Raw genomic sequence first — 23,318 nt, 5'->3', positions numbered from 1 at the left:
CCCCAGTTACATGCTTCTTGTGGAGAGGCTCACTGGGTAGTGAGGGTTTCCCAATTTATTCTGACCTGTAATGCTGTATGTATTCTTGAGCAGCCAGGTATGGAGACATCCTTTTATGAGTGACCAGGAGGCTTGAAGGATTTTGAGCTTAAAGGCAAGCTAGAATTCGGCATTGCGTTACTGTTGTACTTCTAGGTATTTCTTGTGATATATAGCTCATTATCTTAATTACTATGTAACTATTCATATCTGACTTTTTTCCAATACCAAATTAGTGGAAAACTACCGATCCAGGTGCAGTATTTTAAGCCTTATTTCTTATTCTCATTTCCATTTGATACTAGCCCAATGATGTAGATAGCTGTTGTTGCCATGGTGCCAGTTTTTATCTGGTCACATCATTGCTGGGACAGGAAGTAATCCTTCTTAAGACAATTCTGATATTAATTATATAGTAAACTTTAGACCGAAATAATGGCTTAAATGCTTGTTTGTCATATAAGCTGTTCTCCTATAGCACTTTTGAGTCACTGAAATGTTAAAATTGCTGATCTGAAAGTGATTTGCTAATTATTAGTAAAACGATACTTTCAGATATGACAGCGTAGTTTATTCAAGACCGTGCGCTGTGGACCATAGTATGTGAATAATACTGTCCATTTTGCTTTGTTAACTTCAAATTAAACATATTAACTGTTCTGTTTAAACCTACTTATCTACATATCTTTCAGTGAGTATGGTGGAGAGACTTTACATGGACCAGCGTATGGCCCCACGAGTCATTCTACAGCAGCTTCTTCAACTCCTTCCTCATCCTCAGCATTTCGCCATGTAGTGCCATCTAGACAAATAGTGGAAAGACAACCTCGAATGCTTGACTTCAGGGTTGAGTACAGAGATAGAAATGTGGATGTAGTACTTGAAGACAGCTCCACAGTTGGTAAGGATTTGTAAAAATGAAGTGAAAACTGTTGTGGTAAAATTGTTAAAACAAAATGAAAAAAGCAAAACAAAGCCCCTCAAAAAAGAAAAAGAATCCCCCAGAAAATGCAGCCTCCACAGCTACTAACCATTTTCAAATCTCTTTGCAGCTTTAAAAAAGTAAAATTTCACTAATCCATTGTAAAGGTTAGTGATCTATCAAATAATTTGAAATCTAGTTTTCTTATGAATTTGCTTCAGAAGCAAAATGAAGATTGCCGATTAAGTTCAGGCATGAAAATGTAATTTGGGGTAAAATTAGTGTGGATGCAATCCACTAATAGGCAGATGATCCTGACATTTCCTTTTTGAATCTCTATGGCATCTCTTTCTGTGCAGGATTAGTGACAAGATCAGAGGAATTCTTTGCAGTGTGAAGAGCATCATTGCATTCTTTTTTTTTATTTGACTCTTCTTTGCAAATTAAGATTTGTTTTATCAGTTCATTGTCTTTATCCTAAAATTGATACATTTTGTAACTGTAAGTTAAAAATATGCTATTGGTAGTATTGCAGAGCATGTTATTATTTAAATTCCTCAAACCGTGAATTGATTTACTTTTGCTAAGAAAAGTTTTGTGGGATTTTTTACTTCTCATTTCTAGTGAAGAGCGTATAAAGATCAAAATAAGGAACTACATGAAGAAATAGTTGATCAAAACACTTCAATGCTGCAGCCTTACGTCTGTGATGGAATTTGAAACTTTTGATCCTTATTTGCCTTTTTAGCATTTGATTTGGTATTGGCTGGTGCCACCTAGTGGTGATTAGTTGGAGTTCTTGATCAGTGTTGCTTGTTTTCCGCTGTGCTGCACTACACCGAGTTGCAGCCTTGTGAGGCAGATAGAAATGCCTGATCAGCCGTAGTACTTTTTTTTTCCTGAATTATTTATACCTGAAAGAAGTTAATAAGATGTTGGGCAGAGGGAAGTCAGTATAGAACTTCTGTCTGTATTTTGGCATATAAAAATTGAGGGTAGCCTTGTGTTTTAAAGTCCTGAGAGAAGTGGGCAAGGCAAACAGTAGAATTTCATCGTGGACTTCAGGAAAGAAGATTTCTGGCTCTTTCAGGGGTCTGCTTCGCAGGATCCCATGAGACACTGCCCTGGAGGGCAAAGGGGGCCAAAAGAGCTGGTCAGTCTTCAAGGGCAACCTCTTTAAAGCACAACAACAGTTCCTTCTAACATGCAGAAAGAGGAGAAAGCATGAAAGAAGGTCAGCATAGAAGAACAAAGAATTTCTGACTAAGCTAAATACAAAAAGAAAGTATGCGGAAGGTGGAAGGCAGTGACATGCTACCCAGGAAGAATACAGAGATGTTGCCACAGTAGGCAGGTTTGGAGTTAAGGAAGACCAAAGCTCAGTTGAAGCTGAAACCACTGAGGGATTAGAAGTGTATCTGTATGTACCAGCATGAGAAGAAGGGTTAACGAAAATCTAAGCCTACTGTTCAGTGGTGACTACTGAACTTGGTCTATGGAAAGATTATGGAGAAAATCTTTCTGGAAGCCCTTTTTGAGTATGGGAAAAAAATAAGGTGATTTGGAATGTCCAGCACATATTTGCTCTGGGCAAATTGTGGCTATTCAATATTATTTGCCTTTTATGGTTTGATCAACTGGCTCTGTGGACAAGGGGAGAATGGTGGATGTCACTTTGCCTGTAGTAAGACCTTTGACATTCTTTGGTGTAGTGTTCTTGTAGTCATATTGTTAAGGTAAGGACTGGATACGTGGGCTGGCTGGTAGGGTAGGTAGATAATTGCCTAGACTGCTGGGCTCAAAATCTGACTGGTGAACAGTTACTAGTTTAGGGATGTCCCTCAGGCGTTGATCCTCGTGCCAGTGTTACTTAATGTCTTTATGAAAAACCTGGCTGTTCAGGTGAGTACTCCTGGCAAGTTCATAAAGTGTACAGATCAGAGAAAGTGGCTGATATTCTGGAGGGCAAGGCTGCTGTTTAGAGGGCCCTGGACAGTTTGGAGAAATGGGTTGACTGGAGCCTCCTGAAGTTCAAAGAAATCAAAGTCCTGCATCTGGAACGGCATAACTCCATGTTGTCCCACCTGATAAGTGGCTGAGGACTGACAGGCTAGAAGGCAACTTTATTAAAAAAAAAAAGGATCTAGGGATACATCAGCAGTGCACCCTTGCAGCGAAGGCCAGCCATGTCTTAGGTTATGCTAGCAAGAGTGTAGCCAGTGGATCCAGGGAAATAACTATTCTGCTCTGTTCAGCACTGTGAGACTGCATCTGGAGCACTGCATCCAGTTTTGAGGTCCCCAGTACGAGAAAGCTGTTGACATTCTGCAGTGAGTCCAGCAGAGGCCAGCAAGACGGTCACAGGACTGGAGCACAAGGCAGAGTAGGTGGAGAGACAGAGAGAACTGGATTTGTTCAGCCTGGGGATGAGAAGGGGAGAGGTAGAAGCCTTATCTCTGTCTACAGCTACCTGCTGGGAGGACACAGAGAAGATGGAGCCAGACTCTTCTTGGAGGTGCGTGATAATAAGATGAGAGGCAATGATGGACACAATCTGCAACATCAAAAATTCCCATTCAATAAAAAGATAGTTCTTTTTTTAAAAAAAAATTGAGAGTGGTGAAGTACCGGAACAGGTTGGCCAGGGAAACTGTCAAATTTCTGTCCTTAGAGGTGTTCAAGAGTCAGCTGGACAAATCCTTGGCTAAACTGGTTCAATTAGACCTTCGAGCTGAGCTTGAGCTAGGTGAGCTCCTGAGGTACATTCCAGCATGAATTATTTTAGGACTGTGACAGCTACAGGGAGAGTATTGAAATATGCAAAATGTGGAAAAAGCTGTCAGAGCAGTTAAATTTTATGGATACTTCAATTCTTTAGGTCAGGACTATTGATAATGGAATTGAATATCAAAAATACGTGCCCTCTTTACTGCTGGCGAAGGCCATTGCTCCAGGTAGCAGGTATCCGCAGATGTGTGTGTTTAGCTATCTGCAGTGTAGAACTACTCAAATACACATCCAAATCATCAAATCATTATGTGATTCTCCAATCATTCACGCATTATGTGATTTTATTTCTTTTTTATGAGCTTCATTTGTCTTTTACTGTTTGAAGTGTTGTTACAAGGGTAACTACAAGGTTGACACAGAAAATTTTCCCTTGCTTTTTTTTTTTTTTTAAAAAAACACTTTAACTCAGTACTGTTTGTAATAAAATGCACACACTTACTACTTTATGTATTTTCTTTGTTTTCTTTTCAGGAGATATCAAACATATTCTAGAAAATGAACTTCAGATTCCTGCATCTAAGATGTTGTTAAAAGGGTGGAAGACTGGAGATGTAGATGATAGTGTAAGTTCTTGACTGTGTTTTCACGTAACTGAATTCAGAGTTTCAAACTGAGCATCTGTGGGGGCGGGGATTATAGTGCAAGAGTTGAGAGTTTCAAGCAGTGTTAGATGTCTCGGGTGGCATACAAGGAACTCTTAAACTAAAATGTTACAGAAAAGATCAGGACAAATCTCTTTAGTTTGTGTTGTTTTTTAAATATAACATGGCCCACCTACAAAAAGGATGTTATGAAGTTAAGAGTAAATATATCTCCACAAAATATTTGGTGGTATTGTAGGTATCAGTAATTGAAAGAAATAAAATAATGTGCCAGAATTGGTGACTGTTTTGTATTTATAATGATTTTTCTCCCCTCAGACTGTTTTAAAAACTCTACACTTGCCAAAAAATAATAGTCTTTATGTTCTAACACCTGACCTGCCTCCTCCTTCTTCAAGTCATTCTGGGTAAGTCCTCTGGCCATAAATTGTACTTGTATGATTCGGTTTTGTGTGGTTTTTGTGAAGCCATGTGTGTCCTTGCAGGGATCCGCAGTCAGTGAATACAGAGCATTTTCACTGCTCTACTGTCGGGATGAGCTACCTCAGCACCTCATTGCTGGAAAGGAGGTTATTTAAGTTTTTTGAAACCTTGATGTGTGGTACGTGAACTGCTTAGGTACTAGAACTTTACACCTCCCAGATGCGACATCTTTAATTTAACAAAAGTCTAGTCACCATGGAATGAGAGCTGGCCTTTCAGAAGCTACTGCCTTACGTTGGGTCATGTGAGGTAAACTGGTATAAATCATTGCCAGCAGATTAGAATTTTCTTTCTGAAATGTCTGTTACATTATTTTTATTGTATCTGCTTGGGCTTTTACAACATAAAAATATATGCAGACAGGCCGAATGATGAATCTCCTTTAACTGAGCAGGTAGCTGTTATTGGTGACGTGAATACTCAGAAAGTTAAGGGTGAGTGCTCATGTGCCAGTGCATGTTGATAAGGTTTGAAACCGAGACGTCATTTTTATAGAAAACGGAATCGTTACTCTTACAAAGCGATCTGCAATTAGTTGCTCTGGCTGCTCGGGCCGGTGCTTTCCCGCCCTCGCCTCGCGCAGAGGCAGGCCCGCACGCTGCCAGCCGCCGGGGAATGTCGCTGGGTCGCCGCTAGGGGGCGCCTCGGAACCGGGCCTGAGGGAGCCGCGGGGGCGCCCTTGGCGGGCTCTGCCCCGGCGGCCGGGCCTCCCGCGGGTGCGGCCGTGTGGCGGGTGCGGGCAGCCCTTGGCAGTCGCTAGTCATAAATAACTGCTTTCCCAATAGCTAATACGATCTCATTTGTTACTCCAAGGTACTTGTGCACGTACCCGTGTAGTCTGTGGAGAAAACAAGAATGCTGGTATCAATTATAGTAGTAATAATAATAATAAAGAAAAGCGTTAAGATAGGGAGTAGTGGCACGGGAGCAGAGCGGTGGTGCACAGCGTGTGAGCTGCAGTTCTCTGTGAGGACAGTAAGCCGTTGTACTTCAGCAGCTAATTGAAGGACAGTGGTTAAAATAGTGTGGAAAAGCTATGTAGATACTAATTGTCTGTTGTATTTTTTTTGTAAATCCAGTTCCAACTTCAAAATTTTCCACCCAGGTATCGCTGTGTATCGTGATTTTGAATGTCTTCGGTTCGGCAAAGAAAACTGGGGCATGAAGAATGTTGTTTATTGCAACTGTAATAAGCTGCATAATAACAAACTTTTTAAAAACAGTACTTAGGCTTTTTTTTATTGGATGAATAGTTTCAAAGTATTTTACTCGCTAGTAAAATCAAAGTGGTTGTTACCTTTGCAATTTATACTTGTTTCATACTGGAGATTAGTTCTGGATTTTTTTAAGATAAAGTTGGTAGCTTTGGGATAGCAAACGATGATTAATTAGTGGCTATTTAAACAAGGATAATTTGAAGGCTAGATCATCTCCCTGAAGTCATAAATTCTAGATGAAAGGGGAGGCTTGCCTCCAATTAAACCATCAATGCAGATCAAAACACATCTAATTGAGGCAACGTACCAAACCCAGTTACACTGTTTACTGCCTACTGTTAGGTCAGTTATTACTCGGATTAGTTTGTTACCCACAATTTTTAAAAGCATCATGCTCACATCTGTTATTAATGGATGTTAAGGAACTTTGCCTCTTACTTTGTGAGTTCATCTGCCATTTTTTTCAAATACTTTCTGTTTTGAGCCAGAAATAAATAGTTGTGATTTGAGTATCTCCAGAAAGTGATATTTGAAAAGCCTGAGATTTCAGTATGTGGTATTTTATGTGTGTGCCCTTCTAAAAAGGAGCAAGCTGGTCACAACTCCCAGCTTGTGCCTGTTCTTGGCACTGAAGGAGAAGAGTGTCTGAAACATCCTTTTCCAGTGTATTGGTACATAGACACTGAAGTTTATTGTGACAGTTCTGGGTTAAGTCCATTCAGTCTGACTTAAAACTAGCATCTGAATGTAATGGCAAAGTAATCCTGCAGTTTAAACAAGCAAAAAATCTCCTAGGGTGTTTTTGTTCATCAGTGGCATATCTAAAGTTTTTATAGGTAATAGAAACCCAGTGAATTACTGCTGCATGCTAGTAAATTGAGGTGTAAAGATTAAATTTAAATGTCAAATACCATCTGTACAGTTACATGCCCTGCTTCCACGATTTCAAGTTGGTAAAGCCATACTTATCTGTGCACAATATCCGTAATAATAACAATATGGTCTGTGGATGTAATGAAACCTGATTTCTAGTGAATTCCTGCCTTATCCCAGCAGCTGCAGTGACCCATCCCTCCCTCTCTGTGCAGATCCCATGATCTGCCTACCTCTGACACTGCCTCCAATTTTTCCTCTTATGTTTTGTAGCACTAAGCCCTGGCCTACTAAGCAGTTGGCCTGGCGTGCCTCTGTTCTCCAGCTGGTAGTCAGGTAGTATTGAAAGAAAGGTGAAATTGTGTGCTGTGGGTAGTTCTGAGATCATTGGCCAGAGGTCAGATGGATGGAGTATAAAATACTATGTTTGTAATACAGCCTTTCACTAGGGTGGGTAGTAATTTGGGTCTCTTTCCTCTACCTGGCTGTTGATTTACACCCAATCTTTGAGACCTTTATAACACAGTCAGACTAGTGAATATGTTCAAAAGTTACCAGATGGGAAAAGTGGGTGGAGAAGAACACAATTTCTTTTGGAAAGCAGCCTTAAAAGGAAAGGTGCCAAAGAACGTTCATCATTTAATTCTCCAGGGGGAGAAATGCCTTGCACCAGCTTGGTCAGATTAGATACTTTGCTTCCTCAGGCTGTGATTCCTTGCCTTTGTTGCCTGGGGTGCTTCTTGAAAGCTGGCAATACCCAGTTCAGGAAAAAGGTTTAGGAGAATGCAAGAGAGGGGCATCAAAAGCGTAGGCACACGAGTCTAGCCATGGAGCTAGGTCACCTGGATAGTCTCTCTTTTCTCTCCTGTGTGTTTTGGGAGATACTTCTTACCAGTTTTTTCTTTGGTTGTCACTTTAATGGGGCATAACATATTTTGTATTTATACTTTTTTGTGAAATAGCTGAAAGTTTTAGATACTTCGTTATACCTGATGAATCATTGGCAAGTTCAAAACAATTGCAAGCTATTTGACCAGGTGCATACCTTGGAGATTATTACAAAGAATGTATTTTGCTAAGCGATTGTAAATTATTTAAGAAGTGTTAGCATCTGTGTGGTAGGACAAAAACCCACAACCCCTGTCTTTCAAGTAATGGGTCCATATATTGCTGAATGCCTGTGTTTTAGGACATTGCAGAGCAGTGGTGATTGTGGCATGTGTCATCTTGTGTGTTATAAACTGTAGCAGAGTGTTAATTAAGAGCAATGTAACCTGCAACTACAGTTATTAGTATTGTCTGTTTAGCTGGACAGGAGCAGTGCCTTGCTTTAGTTACTTTGAAAGCTTCAGTAAGAATGGTAAGATTAATGTTTTATTTTCACATCTGCTCATGAGACAGTTTAAAAATCCTGAAGTTTAAAATTCAATAGAATGTAAACAAAAGGGCTTCTGCTCATTTACATGTTAGCCAGATTTGCTAACTGATTGCTGTTTGAACCTAATCTACCACCTCCTGCTGCATTAGCTACAACAAACATTACATTTACATACTGATTTCTTATTTTGTTTTAATGTAAATAATCTGCAATTACAGTAAATTTGGACTTCTGTTGACATGAGCTTGTATTAATCTGTAAGTTTAAAATGGAAATGTTAATTACCTTGTGTCATACCTATTTATATAAAATTCAGAGTTTTCTGGGGAAATCTCCATGTGACTGAGGAAGATACTGCCTAATGGGAAATACTGAATGTGTTTCATAAAAACTTACAGAACTGCAATGAACAGGAGCATTTGCTGATTATTGATTAAAGATACACTTTTTGTTTCAAAGCTTAAATTATTACTAAAATATCAAAGAAAAATGCTATTAAAAAAGCAAAGTATTGCATCAAAAATCAAAGCATTAAGGCAGTCACTTAACACTATATACAACCAATCTATTTTATATATTAAGTGTTACAGAGCAATAGAAAAGCAGTAAAACTGGAGGCTTAAAATATAATAAATGTCAATAATACCATCTTGCTTCAGCATTGCATAGACTTGATTGAACAGTTGCTGTCCCCTAAGATTAGCGTTATTTGCTGTTACACATTTTTTGGCTAAATATTGTTTCTGCTCTTAATTTATTAGACTTGTGATTTATAAATTCTACTGTATTGGAATTTGTATGGAGTAGCTAGGGAATAAACTCTTTCCAGACTCTTAACTGAGTTTTGATATTTTGAGTTTGGTGGGAAAAAAAAAATATTCTTGCAACTTCTGTTGCTTGAAATTTAAGCTTCAAAGAGGAACATTTGTGTTTGCATATCGTAGAGTTTCAACCCCAGCTGAATCCTGGTCTGCCTTTGCAGTTTCTGTGTATTGCGATAATGCCAATAACTGATGCTATATAGGCAATCTATATGAAATACTAAACTGGTCCAAGTCTCTCTTGCTAGAACTGATCAGAGTGATACCTGTGCTCAGGTCTATTTCCTTTTCTCTGTTTTTGGACTTCTTTTTTGGGTGTAGGCAGAGTTCCTTTAATGGGAGATAGGTGACCAAAAATACCATTGAGCTCCTTTGCCTCCTGTGCTGAGTGGCAAATATACAATCATTCAGCTGAGGAAATAAAAAAAGTAATGGCAGTATATAACCCACTAGCAAATGTTTTTGAAAGCTAGGTTTTGCAGCAGGGGGGAACGGTGCTGATAAGAATGGCCTACTTTAGTCCTGTTTCTAGAATTCAGTTTTCTTTTCCCACTAATTAATTTTCAGATTAATTAAATTCTGTTTAGCAGTGATGGCAAAAAAAAAAAAGGGGAGGGGGGAAGAAAATTTGTCTGGACTGTAATGGACCTGGAGTTTGACCCTGATTTCCCACCCCCCCCCCCCACCTTTTAGTGCAGATATTTCATTTGGAAGATTCTAGTCAACTGAAAACATTTGCAGGAAGATGAATCAGCTGCAAACACTGAAGCCAGAATTTTAGAAGTCTGCACTGTGTTCAAAGTCGGTCTTCTCAATAGAGTTATGTGCACCTGAAAAGAATTAAAAGTAAGCTTCAGCTTACTGTCAATGAGAAGCTGCCTTTAAATTCAACTTATCTGGTATGTTTGATCCTAGCCTTAATGGCTGAAAACATAATTTTAGGGTAGGGTGTGTTTTGGAAGCTGATTTCTATTGGCACAAATAATTTGGGGCAATCTACATCCCTAGTTGCTGGAGGAACTGTGTATGGGAAGGGACTGACATCACTGGCTGTCCAGCTGTATGTTCAAATCAACCCCATCCCACAGAGGGCTTATTATTGTTGGCACAAAATGGCTCAAAAAAACCCTAGGAAGTTGTTGGCACAAACGTCTCGGTGGATGTGCCATCAATTCCTCTTCCCATTGACTTGTCAACTTACATGGCCCAGGTCTTGTGGCTGTCAGATCACATGAAGTTTTGATCTAAGAGCTCAAAAGATTGGATCAGTTGACCACTGCATTTCTGTGTAAGCAGAAGTAATGTTCCTCATTATATTATTTTTCTGAAGGAAAGCTGAATAATTAACCATGCACTTTAATTGCCAAAACTTTCAAAACCCATTTTTTCCTCATTTTTTTCAGTTTTGTGGTTGGTTGATTGGTTGGTTTGGGTTTTTTTAGCTAGCTTAGTTTTTAGCAGCTTTTTTTGACTGGATTTGGTTTGGGATTTGGCTATGACTATGTACTGAGAATTTGCTTGTTAACAACATTCAGCTTGTGGTGTTTAGAAATCCAAAAAGTAGAGGTGTCAAAATTGTTAGTTACTGCAAAAATCGAGGCTTTTCATAAATTTTAAGGCACTTTATTTAAATGAACTGTTTGAATGGTGTTCTTTCCTTTTATAAATACTCTTTGCTATCACATCCACATGGAATAGAGAAGTGGAAAACCTTTCCTATGAACAGATGGTTTTTATTAGCATGCTGTATTTTGGATAGTACTGAAGTTTGTGTATCATGCATACCTTGAGAGACTGAGGGTTTAATCGAACTAGCCTGTTTCATTTTATGTTTACATCAATTACAGAATGAAAATGTGAGTCACATTATCAGTTTACAGATTTTCAGATAGAGTAAAAAAATAGCTGTAACAGAGCCTTGTGTGATTCTGTATGGAATTCAGAGCCATTCACATATGCTGTAATTAATGTTTTCAGAGCAATTAAATATGTCATTCGCCTCCAGTATTTGTTGAAAACAAATAAAAAAATTAGAATCTGAAAAAGCACAGCAGGGTATTGTAGTTGCTGCTGAATATTTGCCAAAAGAAAATATGGTTATGGCAATATCAAACCTATTTACAATCAAGTTAGGATTACCTTTGTAAATAGACATACACCTTTTCAGAAGTATCTTTTTCTTCTCCCCCCCCCCCCCCCCCTTTTGAGGTACTGTTGACTTTTTAAAGATATTTTTTTTTTTAGGCCTTTTCTTACAAGTTTGTGTGACAAATGCAGCTAACTTCATGTCCAGCATAAATTAATGCCTTCAATTACATTTGTAGTGTGTCTCATACACTTGATCATACTTAGCATTGACAGTAATTTATATTTATCTTCCATATTACAAAATGATAAAAGATGAGAAATAGCACTTCATGATTTTGTTTTGTAGTATGTGATTGTTATGTTTAAGATGTCACAGAATCCAAATTAAGTTGCTGAGTGAAGATGTTTTTGTAAGGTAATCTTTCTTAAGATGTTAAAGCAGATTGTGCATCTCTTGCTAAAGCATCCTGAGTATTGCATGGGTTCATTACGATCTGAGCAGCAAAACTGCAGATCAGTAATTCCGGTAGAAGTTAAAACTAACAAATCAGGTTTCAAATAATCTAGCCGTCTTTCTTCTCGTCTTGTATCTTAAGATACAGCTGTGTTCGTCTGCATACAGAATTTGCCCTTTATTGCTAAAAGGAATGACATCTTGAAGTGTCATGGAATAGTGAAGATGTGAAGAAAAAAAATCCAGTCTGTCATTCTTTTAAGAGTATGTGATAAAACCAAAAAGAATCAAATAAGCTCAATTTAATTCCATATGCCACTGAACAGGTCAAGTCTGCATAAATGTTTAGAAATCCAAGCTGTGTTACCATGTTGCTGCAGCCTGTATAAGATTGTACGCAGCTGCAATTGCCATGTCTGTAACAGAAGTCCTGCCTTTTATTTTGAGAAGTAGATAGCTGCATAATTTTGTACCTGATTAAGGAAACAGGATGCCTTTTTAACATCCAGATGTTTTGTTACCAGGAAAATCACACAAAAAATCCCACATTTGTGGCAACATGAGTATATAGTTGGCCTATTTAATCTGTATCTTAAGATTTATTTTGTTTTAATTCATATGATTGAAGACATTTTAATGTATGTTTTAAACAATTTGAGCAGAACTAACTTTTCTAAATGCTCAATACCCCCATGAGAATTTTGCTGTGGTTAGTTTTCTAGTTCTAGTTAGCTGGATTTATGTGCTTTGAATGAAACTAAGCGGAAGAATTTCCACTTGGTTTATGCTTCAGGTAACCCTAGAGAAGCGAGAGCATGCTTTGCCTTGTTCTACTTACCATCAGTTTTTAATGTGCATTGTAGCTTGATATTTTGTCTGGTCATCACTATGCTTACAAGTCTGGTATTAATGGCTTTATGAGTGCTAAGTATACCTGATGTTTGTGAAGATAATGTGACTCTGAATTTTGAGAATACTTAACATCAGAAGAGCTTTAAAGGCTGCAGTCACCTTATTAAGGAAGGAGTTCAGGAATGGCCTTTGGTCATTCTCAGCATGCTTCCTTGCATTTAAGAGTGAAAAGAGAGATGATGATGTTGTGCCTGGACATGTCCATGTAGAGTTTAGGGTACCCTGGGGTTTCTGCATCTAACTGTAAAACAAGCTATAACATGCTTATCCCTGATTTTCTTGTTTTTCTTTCAACCATTTCAGTGCCCTGCAGGAGTCATTAAATCAAAACTTCATGCTGATCGTCACCCATCGAGAAGTCCAGCGGGAGTACAACCTCAACTTCTCAGGAAGCAGTACCATTCAGGAGGTGAGTGCTGTTTCACAGCTGAAGAATAAATGTAGCTCATTATAGCTAATGCCAAATCTGTTAAAGAAGGTTTACGTGGTCTTGATGGATATGCCTTTATTTTATTAGTCATTTTTTGGTTGGATCATCAAGATTGCTGTAATTTGATTAAAGAACTTGGCCTTAAAAAGGTTTTCTATTAAATTATACAGAAAAGATGTTTCTTTTTGCATTGTAGTAGCAAAATACATGCAGTGTTTACTGAGTTTTTCTAGAGTGGTGAGGAAAGACAGTTATTCAAATTACATTTTATGTTTAATTTCCTTGAAACTCCCTTTGTCTTCCCTTCTTTTAACCAGCTCCATCTCCATCTTGTAGGCACCTCTGCTATTACTGGTTGCTGTGCTAGTGCTGTAATTCTTACTGGCTTGGGAGCCAAATGGTTTTGTGTATAATGGGCGTCACTGCTGTTCTGTAGAATGGCCAGCAAGGGGTGATATTGTAGAGAACTTCATCAGAATTAAGTCTTACAGGGACAAATACCTTTAACATGACTCTGGAGTCACTGAATTTAGAACAAAGCAGTCCTTGCATATTTTTACAACTTCTTGCTAAAGCCAAAGGTTGTTGCCTAGCACTCATCTAATGCCAGATGTTTTGGATGTTATTTTTCATATAACCCCCTCATTTCTGGAAACAACAAACAGTCTAGAACTGTGACTCTTCAGAATTCACATTGCAAAACAATAAGGTTAAATGTTTGCTTTTCAAATTAAATGTATGTTTGCTATTGGTCTGACACTTCTCTCAATCTTTTAGGGTTGATCAGATTTTATTGAAGTTTTTCATGTCACATGCTGATATTGTAGACAGAATTATTTTAAGTTCTGTAATATTAGCTATAGGAGCAGTATGTCATACAGCAATGAAAATGATCATTAACTGTTTTCATTGTGAGTCCTGTTATTCTTAAGATCTAAATTCTGATCTTTCCTCTATGTGAAATGCTGTTTTCTACTTTACCTGTTTAAACGTATTTTAGTAAGGTATGGGTTTTGTGTGTGTGTGGTTTTGTGTTTGTGTGTGTGTGTTGTTTTTTTTTTTTAGTAATATAAGCAAACAAACATACTTGCATCAATTTGTTTTTTGAGAAGCCATGCTGACTCTTTACAATTAAAATAATTTGAATATCTACGGAAATAAATTATCAGAATATTTGCTTTTAATTTTTAAATTGTGAGATTCTAAAAGAAAACACATACATACATAGTATCTGTTTGTTTTTTATCTATGCTGTATCAATTACTACTTTGCTGGTGGGTCTCACCCAGGTTAAAGGAACCAGAAAACTGTGACGATGTGTGGGAATCTAGGCTGCCTTTATGTGCACTGAAGTTTTCTTGTTGGGAATGGCAGGTTACAGTCAATAAGTTAATATACAGTCGATGTAATTTAAAAGGCAGTTATGATTTTCCCTATTAAACAACCAACATAAAAAACCCAAAACACCTACAACCCTATAACCAGTGTGAGGGTCAAACACCTTTCTTTGCCTTTCTGTCTTGTATCTAAATATTACATCCAACAGAGTGTATAAAATTATTGAGAACATTTCAGAGGCTGAAATGAAAAGAGAACTCCGGACCTTTCTGTGCAGCTGATGTTAAACAGGTGAATATGTCTGTCTGCTCAAAGTCTTGTGGAGATCACTGGGATTTTGGCTGAGGTGAAAGGGTTGGCAAACACTTGTCTAATTACAGAAAACAAGGACTGTTTTGTATATTAATTTCCTAATGGATTATTAATTTTTTTCTTCTAGCATAGAGTGAGCATTGTAACAAATGATTGATGAATCTAGCTAGTCTGTGAGATTTGGAGGAACCGGTGACACCTTTCCTTCTCTTCTCTCCTCTCCAGGGACTGTTAACTTTTTCTTTTTTTTTTTTTTTAACTACCCCCCCCCCCCTCCCCCTTGTTTACACTTTAACAAATTAATAGTTTACTTTCCTTCTGGTATATTTTTGTAGTCGTGGAAAAGCTCTATGTGAGCTGCAGTTGCCAACCACAAGAGGGCAGGAAGGACTATTCAATTATTACCTAAAAATGCTGTTCAGTGTTTTCAAATTAGCTTCTGGTATATTAACAAAAAGGAGTATAATGGCCAAGTTATTGTTTGATTTACAGATAATTGGCATATTGCAGGGAGGAGACTTAATTTCACCCTTTTAAATTAAACAGGGAGATTTAAAAAGACATAAAATATTCATTAATGTTCAGTGATTATAAAGCAGTGGCATATATTTATTCTACCTTTATTACTGTTTCGATGGGAAAATACTGCAAATATTTCAGAAATCGACTTGGCCATACTGACAAGTTGAAATGTTTAAGCAGTGTTAATGCAGTCTACTCACACTTTATATCCTATGCAGAAAGATTCAAAATGAGTACATCAATTATTAAAAGAAATATTTAAAATTCTATAAATGTTCTACTGCTTGCCACAATTGGATTCAACTGTCTCTCCAGGGCTAGTTGTTCATTTGTTGTTATTATTAGTACTGTGAATTTTAAGGAATAGATGTTTTTTCCAAGTGTCTCAGGAAACCCAACTAACTAACCAACCAAACCACCACACCAAAACCCAAGCCCACCACCCTTTCCAAACTGTCATAAATATTTTGCAGTGGACTAAATGAAAAATCCAGCGAGCTCTCAACTGTGCTTTCTGAAATGACTATTGTTTCACTTCTCTGTCATCTTTTTTATTATTGTTTAGAATGCATGTTTAATAGTAAATGATACTTGGATGATTTGTTATTTTGAAGAAATCTTGGTGTTTAATGGGGAAGCAATCTGACAGAAAATTCTCTGAAAGAAGCCTAAAGCCGTAGGGCTCACGTCTGCTTCCAGAATTTCTTGCATATTAATTCAGTGGTTAGATTTTGGATGGCACTTCAAAATGCCTTTTTTTTTTTTTTTTTTAACAGGCTTTATCTAAATCTTCAACTGTTTAAGTAATAAAATTTTATTTCTCAGTTCAAAAAATACAAGTTACATTCAGTTACGTTGATGTGGGATTGTGAGCCTATACGGAATCTTCAGAAATTAAGTAAAAAATTAAACTGCACTTGTCCAAAATTCTGGATATTGGATTTATTTTTTTTTTGCATTGGACAGGGGCATTGTTAACTTGGAAAGTTAATGATAAAATGTTGGTTTAAATTGCAAATTAATCTGTGTCACAGGCTTCTGACATCTGTTTGTTCTTGTAGAATTGCAGTATTAAATTAATTCTGGGCAGATACTGTTCTGGGAAATATCATGGTTACTTTTTTCCATGATCTGCATTTTAAAGTGGAAATTAGTAGGTTTTGTGCCAGTTTGGAGAGTGTAAATTAGTACATTTCCAACGTATTAAATAAGGACAATTCTAATAAATTGAACTCCTAATACTTACAAGATTAAAATGAGTTTTCCGTCTGAATTCTTGCTCTTTATTCTGCAAAGATAATTTGTAAAGGCAGTCTGTAACTGGAGTGAGAGAATTTTTAATTTTTTATTGAGAAGCTATGTGCTAAATTATTACAAGCCGTTGCCACATTCAACATAATTTGTTTTCTGTCTATTCGTGCGAACTTGTTCCCATGTAGAAGTGACCATTTATAGTACTTTTCCTTTTTGCATATGGTAGTTATAGTATTTGATGGAAACAAAGGGCAGCCCTTTTCAGAGGGGGGAATATTTTAAAGTTTCATGAAAAGCAAGTTTGTGTTCTCATCCTGGAGCAAACTAATTTGTGAAAAACTTCTTGAATTTGAGTTGTTGTCACAATAGTATGCGTCACACTTTTTGTTGTTTTAGTCAGTGACTTGGGGGGGGGGAGGGGAAACAAAATTTTTTTAACAAACTTGGTAACTCCGTTAAAAACAAGGAGTTTGCGTTTGTCTATTTTACTTTTTGTATAGAATATGAAGCCTTTTTGTGATTATCTTGTGCAGGATTACAGAAGTATCCAGTGTACGCAAGCTGTGACTGTTAAAGGGTAGATGAGTTAAATATGCAGAAACCTCAGGCCTCTTGTAAATTGATGATTTTATTTTGTAACTGCTGGCGATTGCAGTTGAGAATACTAGGTAAAGCATATACTGGGCACTATAGTTCCTAGTAAAACATAAAATCTGTGCAAACAATGCAAAGATGATGGGTCCTTAAATACTGGCTGCCTCTGCATAGCTGCATCTGCTCTTTATTCTGTTCCTTTAACCAATAACCTAATCAGAGGCTAGCTGCTTAGCATCCCTGTCACCTGTGATAGGTAATATATTTGTTCTTTGCTCCCTATAGACTTACTGCCTAAGGTGGAATATGGAAAGCAATGTATCCAATAGCACTCCAGGCAGGAGGAGGAACTATTTGTGCATACAACTACTTGGGCTGAGATAAACTATAAATTCTGTGTTGACAGACCCTAATGACAGTTTGAAGTCCTTTGTGCTGATTTTTTTTTTTTAGAACTACTTTGACAAGTGGATGAATGTACAACAAGATACAAAAAGACCATTTATAAACATACAGGCAGAAACCTTATATAAAAGGCCCAAATAAATGCAATATGTAAATACAGGTAAGCAGATGAATTACCTTCAGCATGCAGAAAAATAATCCATCTGAAGGTTTTGTACCTTTTTCAGATCTGATTTTTTGGTATGTGTACAAAATATTTTCAAGCCCATTGTTGTTGAGTGAGGTCATCCACAGTAAAGGTCTGGCATTGGCATAGGGACCTGAAAAGTATATATAAATAACGTTCTCCTTTTTAATGTTGTAGCTAAGTAATTACAATAAAATACATTTGCCAAAGATCAGAATATGGACAAATCCAAATATGGTATACACATTAATAGTTTCAGAAACACTTGTGCTATATTTTGAGATTTTTTTTACCTGCCTTAAAATTGTTGAAAACTATTCTTAATGCTAATAAAAATAACTAACTAACACTATTTGGTATTTAATAGGAAGTACACAAATGTTCTACACTACTGTTCAATTATTCTTGTACTATCAGAGAAGCTAGTAAAATAAGCTGTTGCTATACTGATTGTACTTGAGTCATATATTCTTTTGTGAAATTTGTACGTTTTGTTTGCTTTTTAAAGAAACCTGTCATGTGAAAATTATATTCAATTTATAGTGAGTCATAACAGCAGTATACATAATTTAAACATCTATCACTGTGATAGCCTTAGTGTTCTACAGTGCTAAATGAGTACCAGCTAGCAAGCCAGGTTTTGACTTTTTAAACAAGGAGATAAAAAAATTTCATAAAGTGAAATCAGCTTCTTGATTTGTTTTTTTGGTCTTTCTTTTAAAAAAAACCAGCACAATTAAAATGTATCTGCTGAAAGAAATCCTTGGTAAACTTTTTGTAAATGGTCTTGTATTAGGAATTAGGTAAAAAGAAAGTTCCTTGGGAAATAAAAAGGAAATATTTTTTTATGTACCTGTTCAAAAGTGATAGCTTTATTAGGCACTTAATATATCTTAATATCTGACTATATAGAGATCGGTTTCGAAGAGATAGTCTTGATAAAGGTATATAATTATTATTCTTTTTCTTTTTATGCAACAGAAACAGCCATAAGATATAAAGGAAGGGCACTTTTCTACTTCTCTATTAATTACGAAGCTTAATATATTCCTGACAGAATATGTTTCATAACCTGTAATTTGGTTTTGGTTGATTTGGACATGCATATCATTAAAGAAATGATCTTCAGTTATCAAAAACTAGTAAACATGGACATTTTTATATGCAAGAAAAGGCAGAGAGTAAATAATTGCACTGGTGACCAATACTGTAATAATCCTGTTTTACAATATGCACTTGACAGGTTGTAATAGTGCTAATTGAAGAGACTAATTCACACTTGCTTCATTCTATTCAAAGGCAAAATCAGCAGCTTGTTTTGCTTTTGACCAGATGGTCCTGATGAACACCTACTGTGCACTTTAAGTGCTTTACTAGAATTACAAAGGCTGGGGGCTGCATCCGACTCAAAATGATTTGAGAAGAGAAAAAAACCTCACTGCTCAATGGATTTGGTGCAACTAAATTAATTCTAGTGGACCCATTACACATTGAGCCCCCTTTTCAAAGTGCTGAGCCTCCTCGTTTGTTCTGTAGCAATGAGAAAGTGAAAGGCAGATTACTGCAAACAGAAATAAAAAAAAAGTGCTGTGAAAAGGAGAAAAGAGGCCTTGAAGCCTTTTCATATCATTTGGGTTTTTCAAGTGCGTTATTTTTGGGGAGGGTGGATGTATGAAAAGCCAATTGGAGTTTTTTTTGTTTTAAAGTGCGCTATTTAAGTACTATGAATATAAAAGCAAGAGCAACAGTTGACTGAGTTTACTGTGGTAAAGCTTTGTGTCCAAGGATGAATCAAATTCATTATAGTCAATGCTTTGTATTTTCATATGAATGTAGGGTTAGTTTCACAAGACTGTGTCTGTTTAGGATAATTATAATTTAATATTTTTCTTTTATTAAGTTATCACTGTAGATACCTAAAATTTGCTGAAAGCAAGGTTTTTTCATGAATAAATTTAGAAGTACCCAGAGAGTTTAAAACTCCAAAGGAAGCTGTTTGATTTCCAAGGGAAGGCGAGGCATATTCCAATAGCATCGAAGCACAGATTATTATAACTAATTAGAAGTCACACATCTGTTAGCTTTCGATTTGTCAGCGCTTGTAGTTTTGTGTGTACGTTTATATCTCCCTTCTTATTTTCTCTCGTTCTGTCTCTATTGCACTCCACCCGTAAGTGTAGTTGGATTTGAGAGAAACTCTCAAAGGATAAGGATCAATTTATTTGAGTTTGAAAGTAATGAGGAGTCATTGTTATAATTTTGGTTATAGGTTTGGCTCCATAAATACTCAGTCATGTGAGCTGTCCATATTTTAGAAGTAATCATGTTGAATCGCTTTGCTCATGTAATTTAAGGATGCTAAGGATTCTGGGGATCAAGACCTAATTTAAAACCCTGCATTTTTAAAAAACTGCAATTAAAACCATCGCTTGCTATTCTGATTTTGAATATTTGCTATGTTTTACTTTCAGGGTGTAGAATTTTTATGCAAGGCTTCTGTCGTAATGCTAGCTATTAAAAAGGTGTTATCATGAAATGACAAGAAAGCCATTTAATATGTTCATAAAACTGCTTAGGTTATGTCCCTAGTTCCTGTGCTATTTGAAGGGGGAAAGCAGTACTCTCTAGCTACATAGCATAGCACTACTATCCATATAAATTATGTTTAGTTGCATCATAAATGAAAAATTAAAGTTAGCATTTTTTTGCAATTAAAAAGAAATTAATTTACAGCTTGTAAATTAAAGCATGCTAGAGCATGGTTTAACCTTTCTATCCTGTGTTAACTATAATAGGATCACTTCTATTATTGCATGATATACACTTATATTAAAAAAAAAAAACAATCGTTGAATTGATTTGTTTTCAAACAATGAAATTTGTATTTGTGCAAATTATAGTAGGCACAGTGTTCTCTCATGTTTTCTCATCAAACAACCCAATTATACTTATAAATAGTGAGGTGCTAATGAACTGTTGTTCTGGAAAAGTTGTTGTTTTGTGGTTTGGGGTTTTTTTTAACTTGAGTAAGAAAGGAAACACTTCACAATTTTAGAGTGCTTGCTTGGTGCGAAAATACTTGAAAATATTGTACTTATGTAAATCATGTTGGTGCTATCACTTTAGATTAGCTTCTGTTGTGTATTTTAAAAACGCCATCAGTTCATACAGAGCACATCTATAAATTCTTGATATTGTAAATTGCTCACATAGTTGGGAACTGATGATTTACTTTTATTGATTGAGTTACAGAAGTTATTTCACTAAGAGTTTATATTTCAGTTTAAAGTGTATTACTGCATTTAATAAAGGAAGAATTTTTTTTTGATAGTGGAGCTGATGAGGATATTTAACATAGTTGTTGTGAAGACATGACATAGAAATGGTCAACAGTATCTTAGCACCAGTGTAATGATAGTGCTGCAGTACATCGCTTTGTAATTACTATGCAAAGAAAATACTTGGTTGCTGTTCGAAATGTGAATTAATAATGTCTGTCTAGTCCACAACATCTTAGCGAAACAGTGTGCTATCTCTCTAGTAAACCTGTTTCTTATGATTTTTTAGTTATGTTCCATATCTATGTAAAACATGAACTTGAAAAGTTATTATTTTGTTTTTGTACCAAGAATCACGGGCATAAATTGAAGAGCCTTGCACTCATTTAAAGGATAAAATGGCCTCATAATCACCCTCAAGAAATCCCTGTTACTGTTTTTAAAAAGGGTTATAGAAGCTCTTGGCAAACATTTGCAATAAGTGGCAAAATTTATGCCTTGCTTTGTGATAGTTGCGTGACCAGACAGTGGGGTATAGGATTGTTTTAAGGTTTTTACAGCTGCAGGCCAAAAGCATCTGTTCCTAGAAAAGCCTTCATTGTTTAATTTTGACACTGACTTTTCCATGCTGCTTGTACCAGTCTCTGGATTAGGTGCCACTAAGATGAAATTTGTTTTAAGTTGCTCTCAAATGCAGCTGTCACTATACATGGCCTTGTAGCTTAGGCAAAGTAGACACAATCAAAACAAGCATTTTTGTACAAGGTCATCTTGGTAGACTGAAAAAGCTCAGAGCAGGAATTTTGACAATATTGTATCTTGTGAGTAGCTAAGCTATTAGCTTTTGTGTTTGTTTAATAATTCTTCATGTGATCACTGATGTATACGACTGCCTCAGAAACAATGAAAGAAAGGGACTTTTTAAAAATGGCACTGCTTTTCTTTTACATATACTTTATATTCTATTTATTTTGATTGAGCAGTTCCTGTGGTATTCAATTGCATACACTCCATATATGTGTACTTGTATCTCTGTATCTCTACAGTGAAATTGAATGATTTACAAAAATCAGGGAAAACTGACATTTTTGAAAGAGCTTCCATTTTTTTCCTCAAAGTTTCCAGCGAATTAAAAATGAAAGAGCACTTCATTTTATGTATCCCAGAGTTGTGTTAATTTCTACCCAGCTGGTCTAGAATGATTGATATAAAGCCAAATTTGTGACTGCCTACATTACAAAGTCTGTAATTTGCTAATGAATTATGATAATAATCTTTCATCATACATGAAAGATTTAGACAAACAATTTACTATGTAGTTTGATCACAATTTTTGGGTTTGTACCAAACCTTGAATCTACTTTATTTTTCCCTGCCTAGGTTAGCAGACCAAAGTGAACTTATTCGTACTTTGTTTTGAAAGCAGTAGTGCTGGGAGATAGTGGAGATGATGGGGGACAGCAGAAATAATACAAAATTGTAGTGTAGAACCCCATGTTTAATGTTTATACAAATCAAGCCACACAGTTTCCAACTAGAGAAGCATCACAGTAGGCATAGCACAAGAAGATGTTTGAGACTTGCATCTACTGTTGTAGGGATGTAGAAGTAAATTAAAACAGGGTAGAGATGTTTCTCAAGTTAAATCTCCTCTGGGTATGGTGGAGGCAGACTCCTTAAAGTGCAGCTAGACAAAGCCATAGGAAAAAACTAGGCTTAAAAAGAATGGACAAGAAAACCAAGTCCTCCAGAAGAGGGGCAACTGCCACAACATCCTGTCAACGTGAGGGATGTTTGTGGTCACCTGCATATCATGTCAACAAACATTTGATCTTGAACACTTTTAAGGATCTCATAAGGACAGTGTTCACAGTAGGTCACGAGAACAGTATAAGCAGGTGTTTTCCTATATGAAATCTGTTTATTTTTTGTCATCTCAAGGTGTGGCTCATTCACCTTCTGACCAAAGGTTGCTTCCTAGTTCTGCAGAACTTGCTTCTGTATTTTTACATTTCACTTTTCCAGTAGTGAGAAACAGGAAGAAGGAGAGGAGCTTTCTGTTCAGTGCTCTCTGACTTGTGTTTTGCAAATAGCTTTGATTATTTTTATGCTCCTCTTGAGCTCAGTTTAGTGGATTTAAGTAGACGTCATTTTGATGTCCACCCAAGAAAAACATCCAACCAACCACAACAAACCCCACAAGACCTAACACATATATGCAGTGCTGCCATTATTGTTTGGACAAAACTGTTGACTTTGATAGTTTCTGCCTTTTTTCGCTTCTCTTCGGACCCTGAGGTACCTGAAACAGCTTGTTTCTCACCCCAAAACCACACACATATGACTGCCCGAAACAGAATCACATTGAGATTCCTGTGGCTACTGTTATGTGAAGTATTATTTGACTGGTAAAAAAGGT

The 23,318-nt window shown here is 36.6% G+C and overlaps 1 protein-coding gene across 1 annotated transcript in view; it reads left to right on the top strand.

Moving 5' to 3' along the window:
• FAF1 (Fas associated factor 1) overlaps positions 1-23,318 on the top strand; it is a 171,236-nt gene that overhangs the window by 38,971 nt on the left and 108,947 nt on the right. Inside the window, exons 4-7 of the mRNA XM_005231694.4 lie at positions 732-940; positions 4,223-4,314; positions 4,672-4,760; positions 12,883-12,988. Of these exons, the coding sequence (XP_005231751.2) occupies positions 732-940; positions 4,223-4,314; positions 4,672-4,760; positions 12,883-12,988 (496 nt within the window). The remainder of the gene's footprint in view (positions 1-731; positions 941-4,222; positions 4,315-4,671; positions 4,761-12,882; positions 12,989-23,318) is intronic.

The sequence above is a fragment of the Falco peregrinus genome, chromosome 10, assembly GCF_023634155.1.
Source record: "Falco peregrinus isolate bFalPer1 chromosome 10, bFalPer1.pri, whole genome shotgun sequence".
NCBI classification, from domain to species: domain Eukaryota; kingdom Metazoa; phylum Chordata; class Aves; order Falconiformes; family Falconidae; genus Falco; species Falco peregrinus.
Note: the sequence above shows the minus strand (reverse complement) of the source record. Positions and strands in the feature narration are given on the sequence as shown.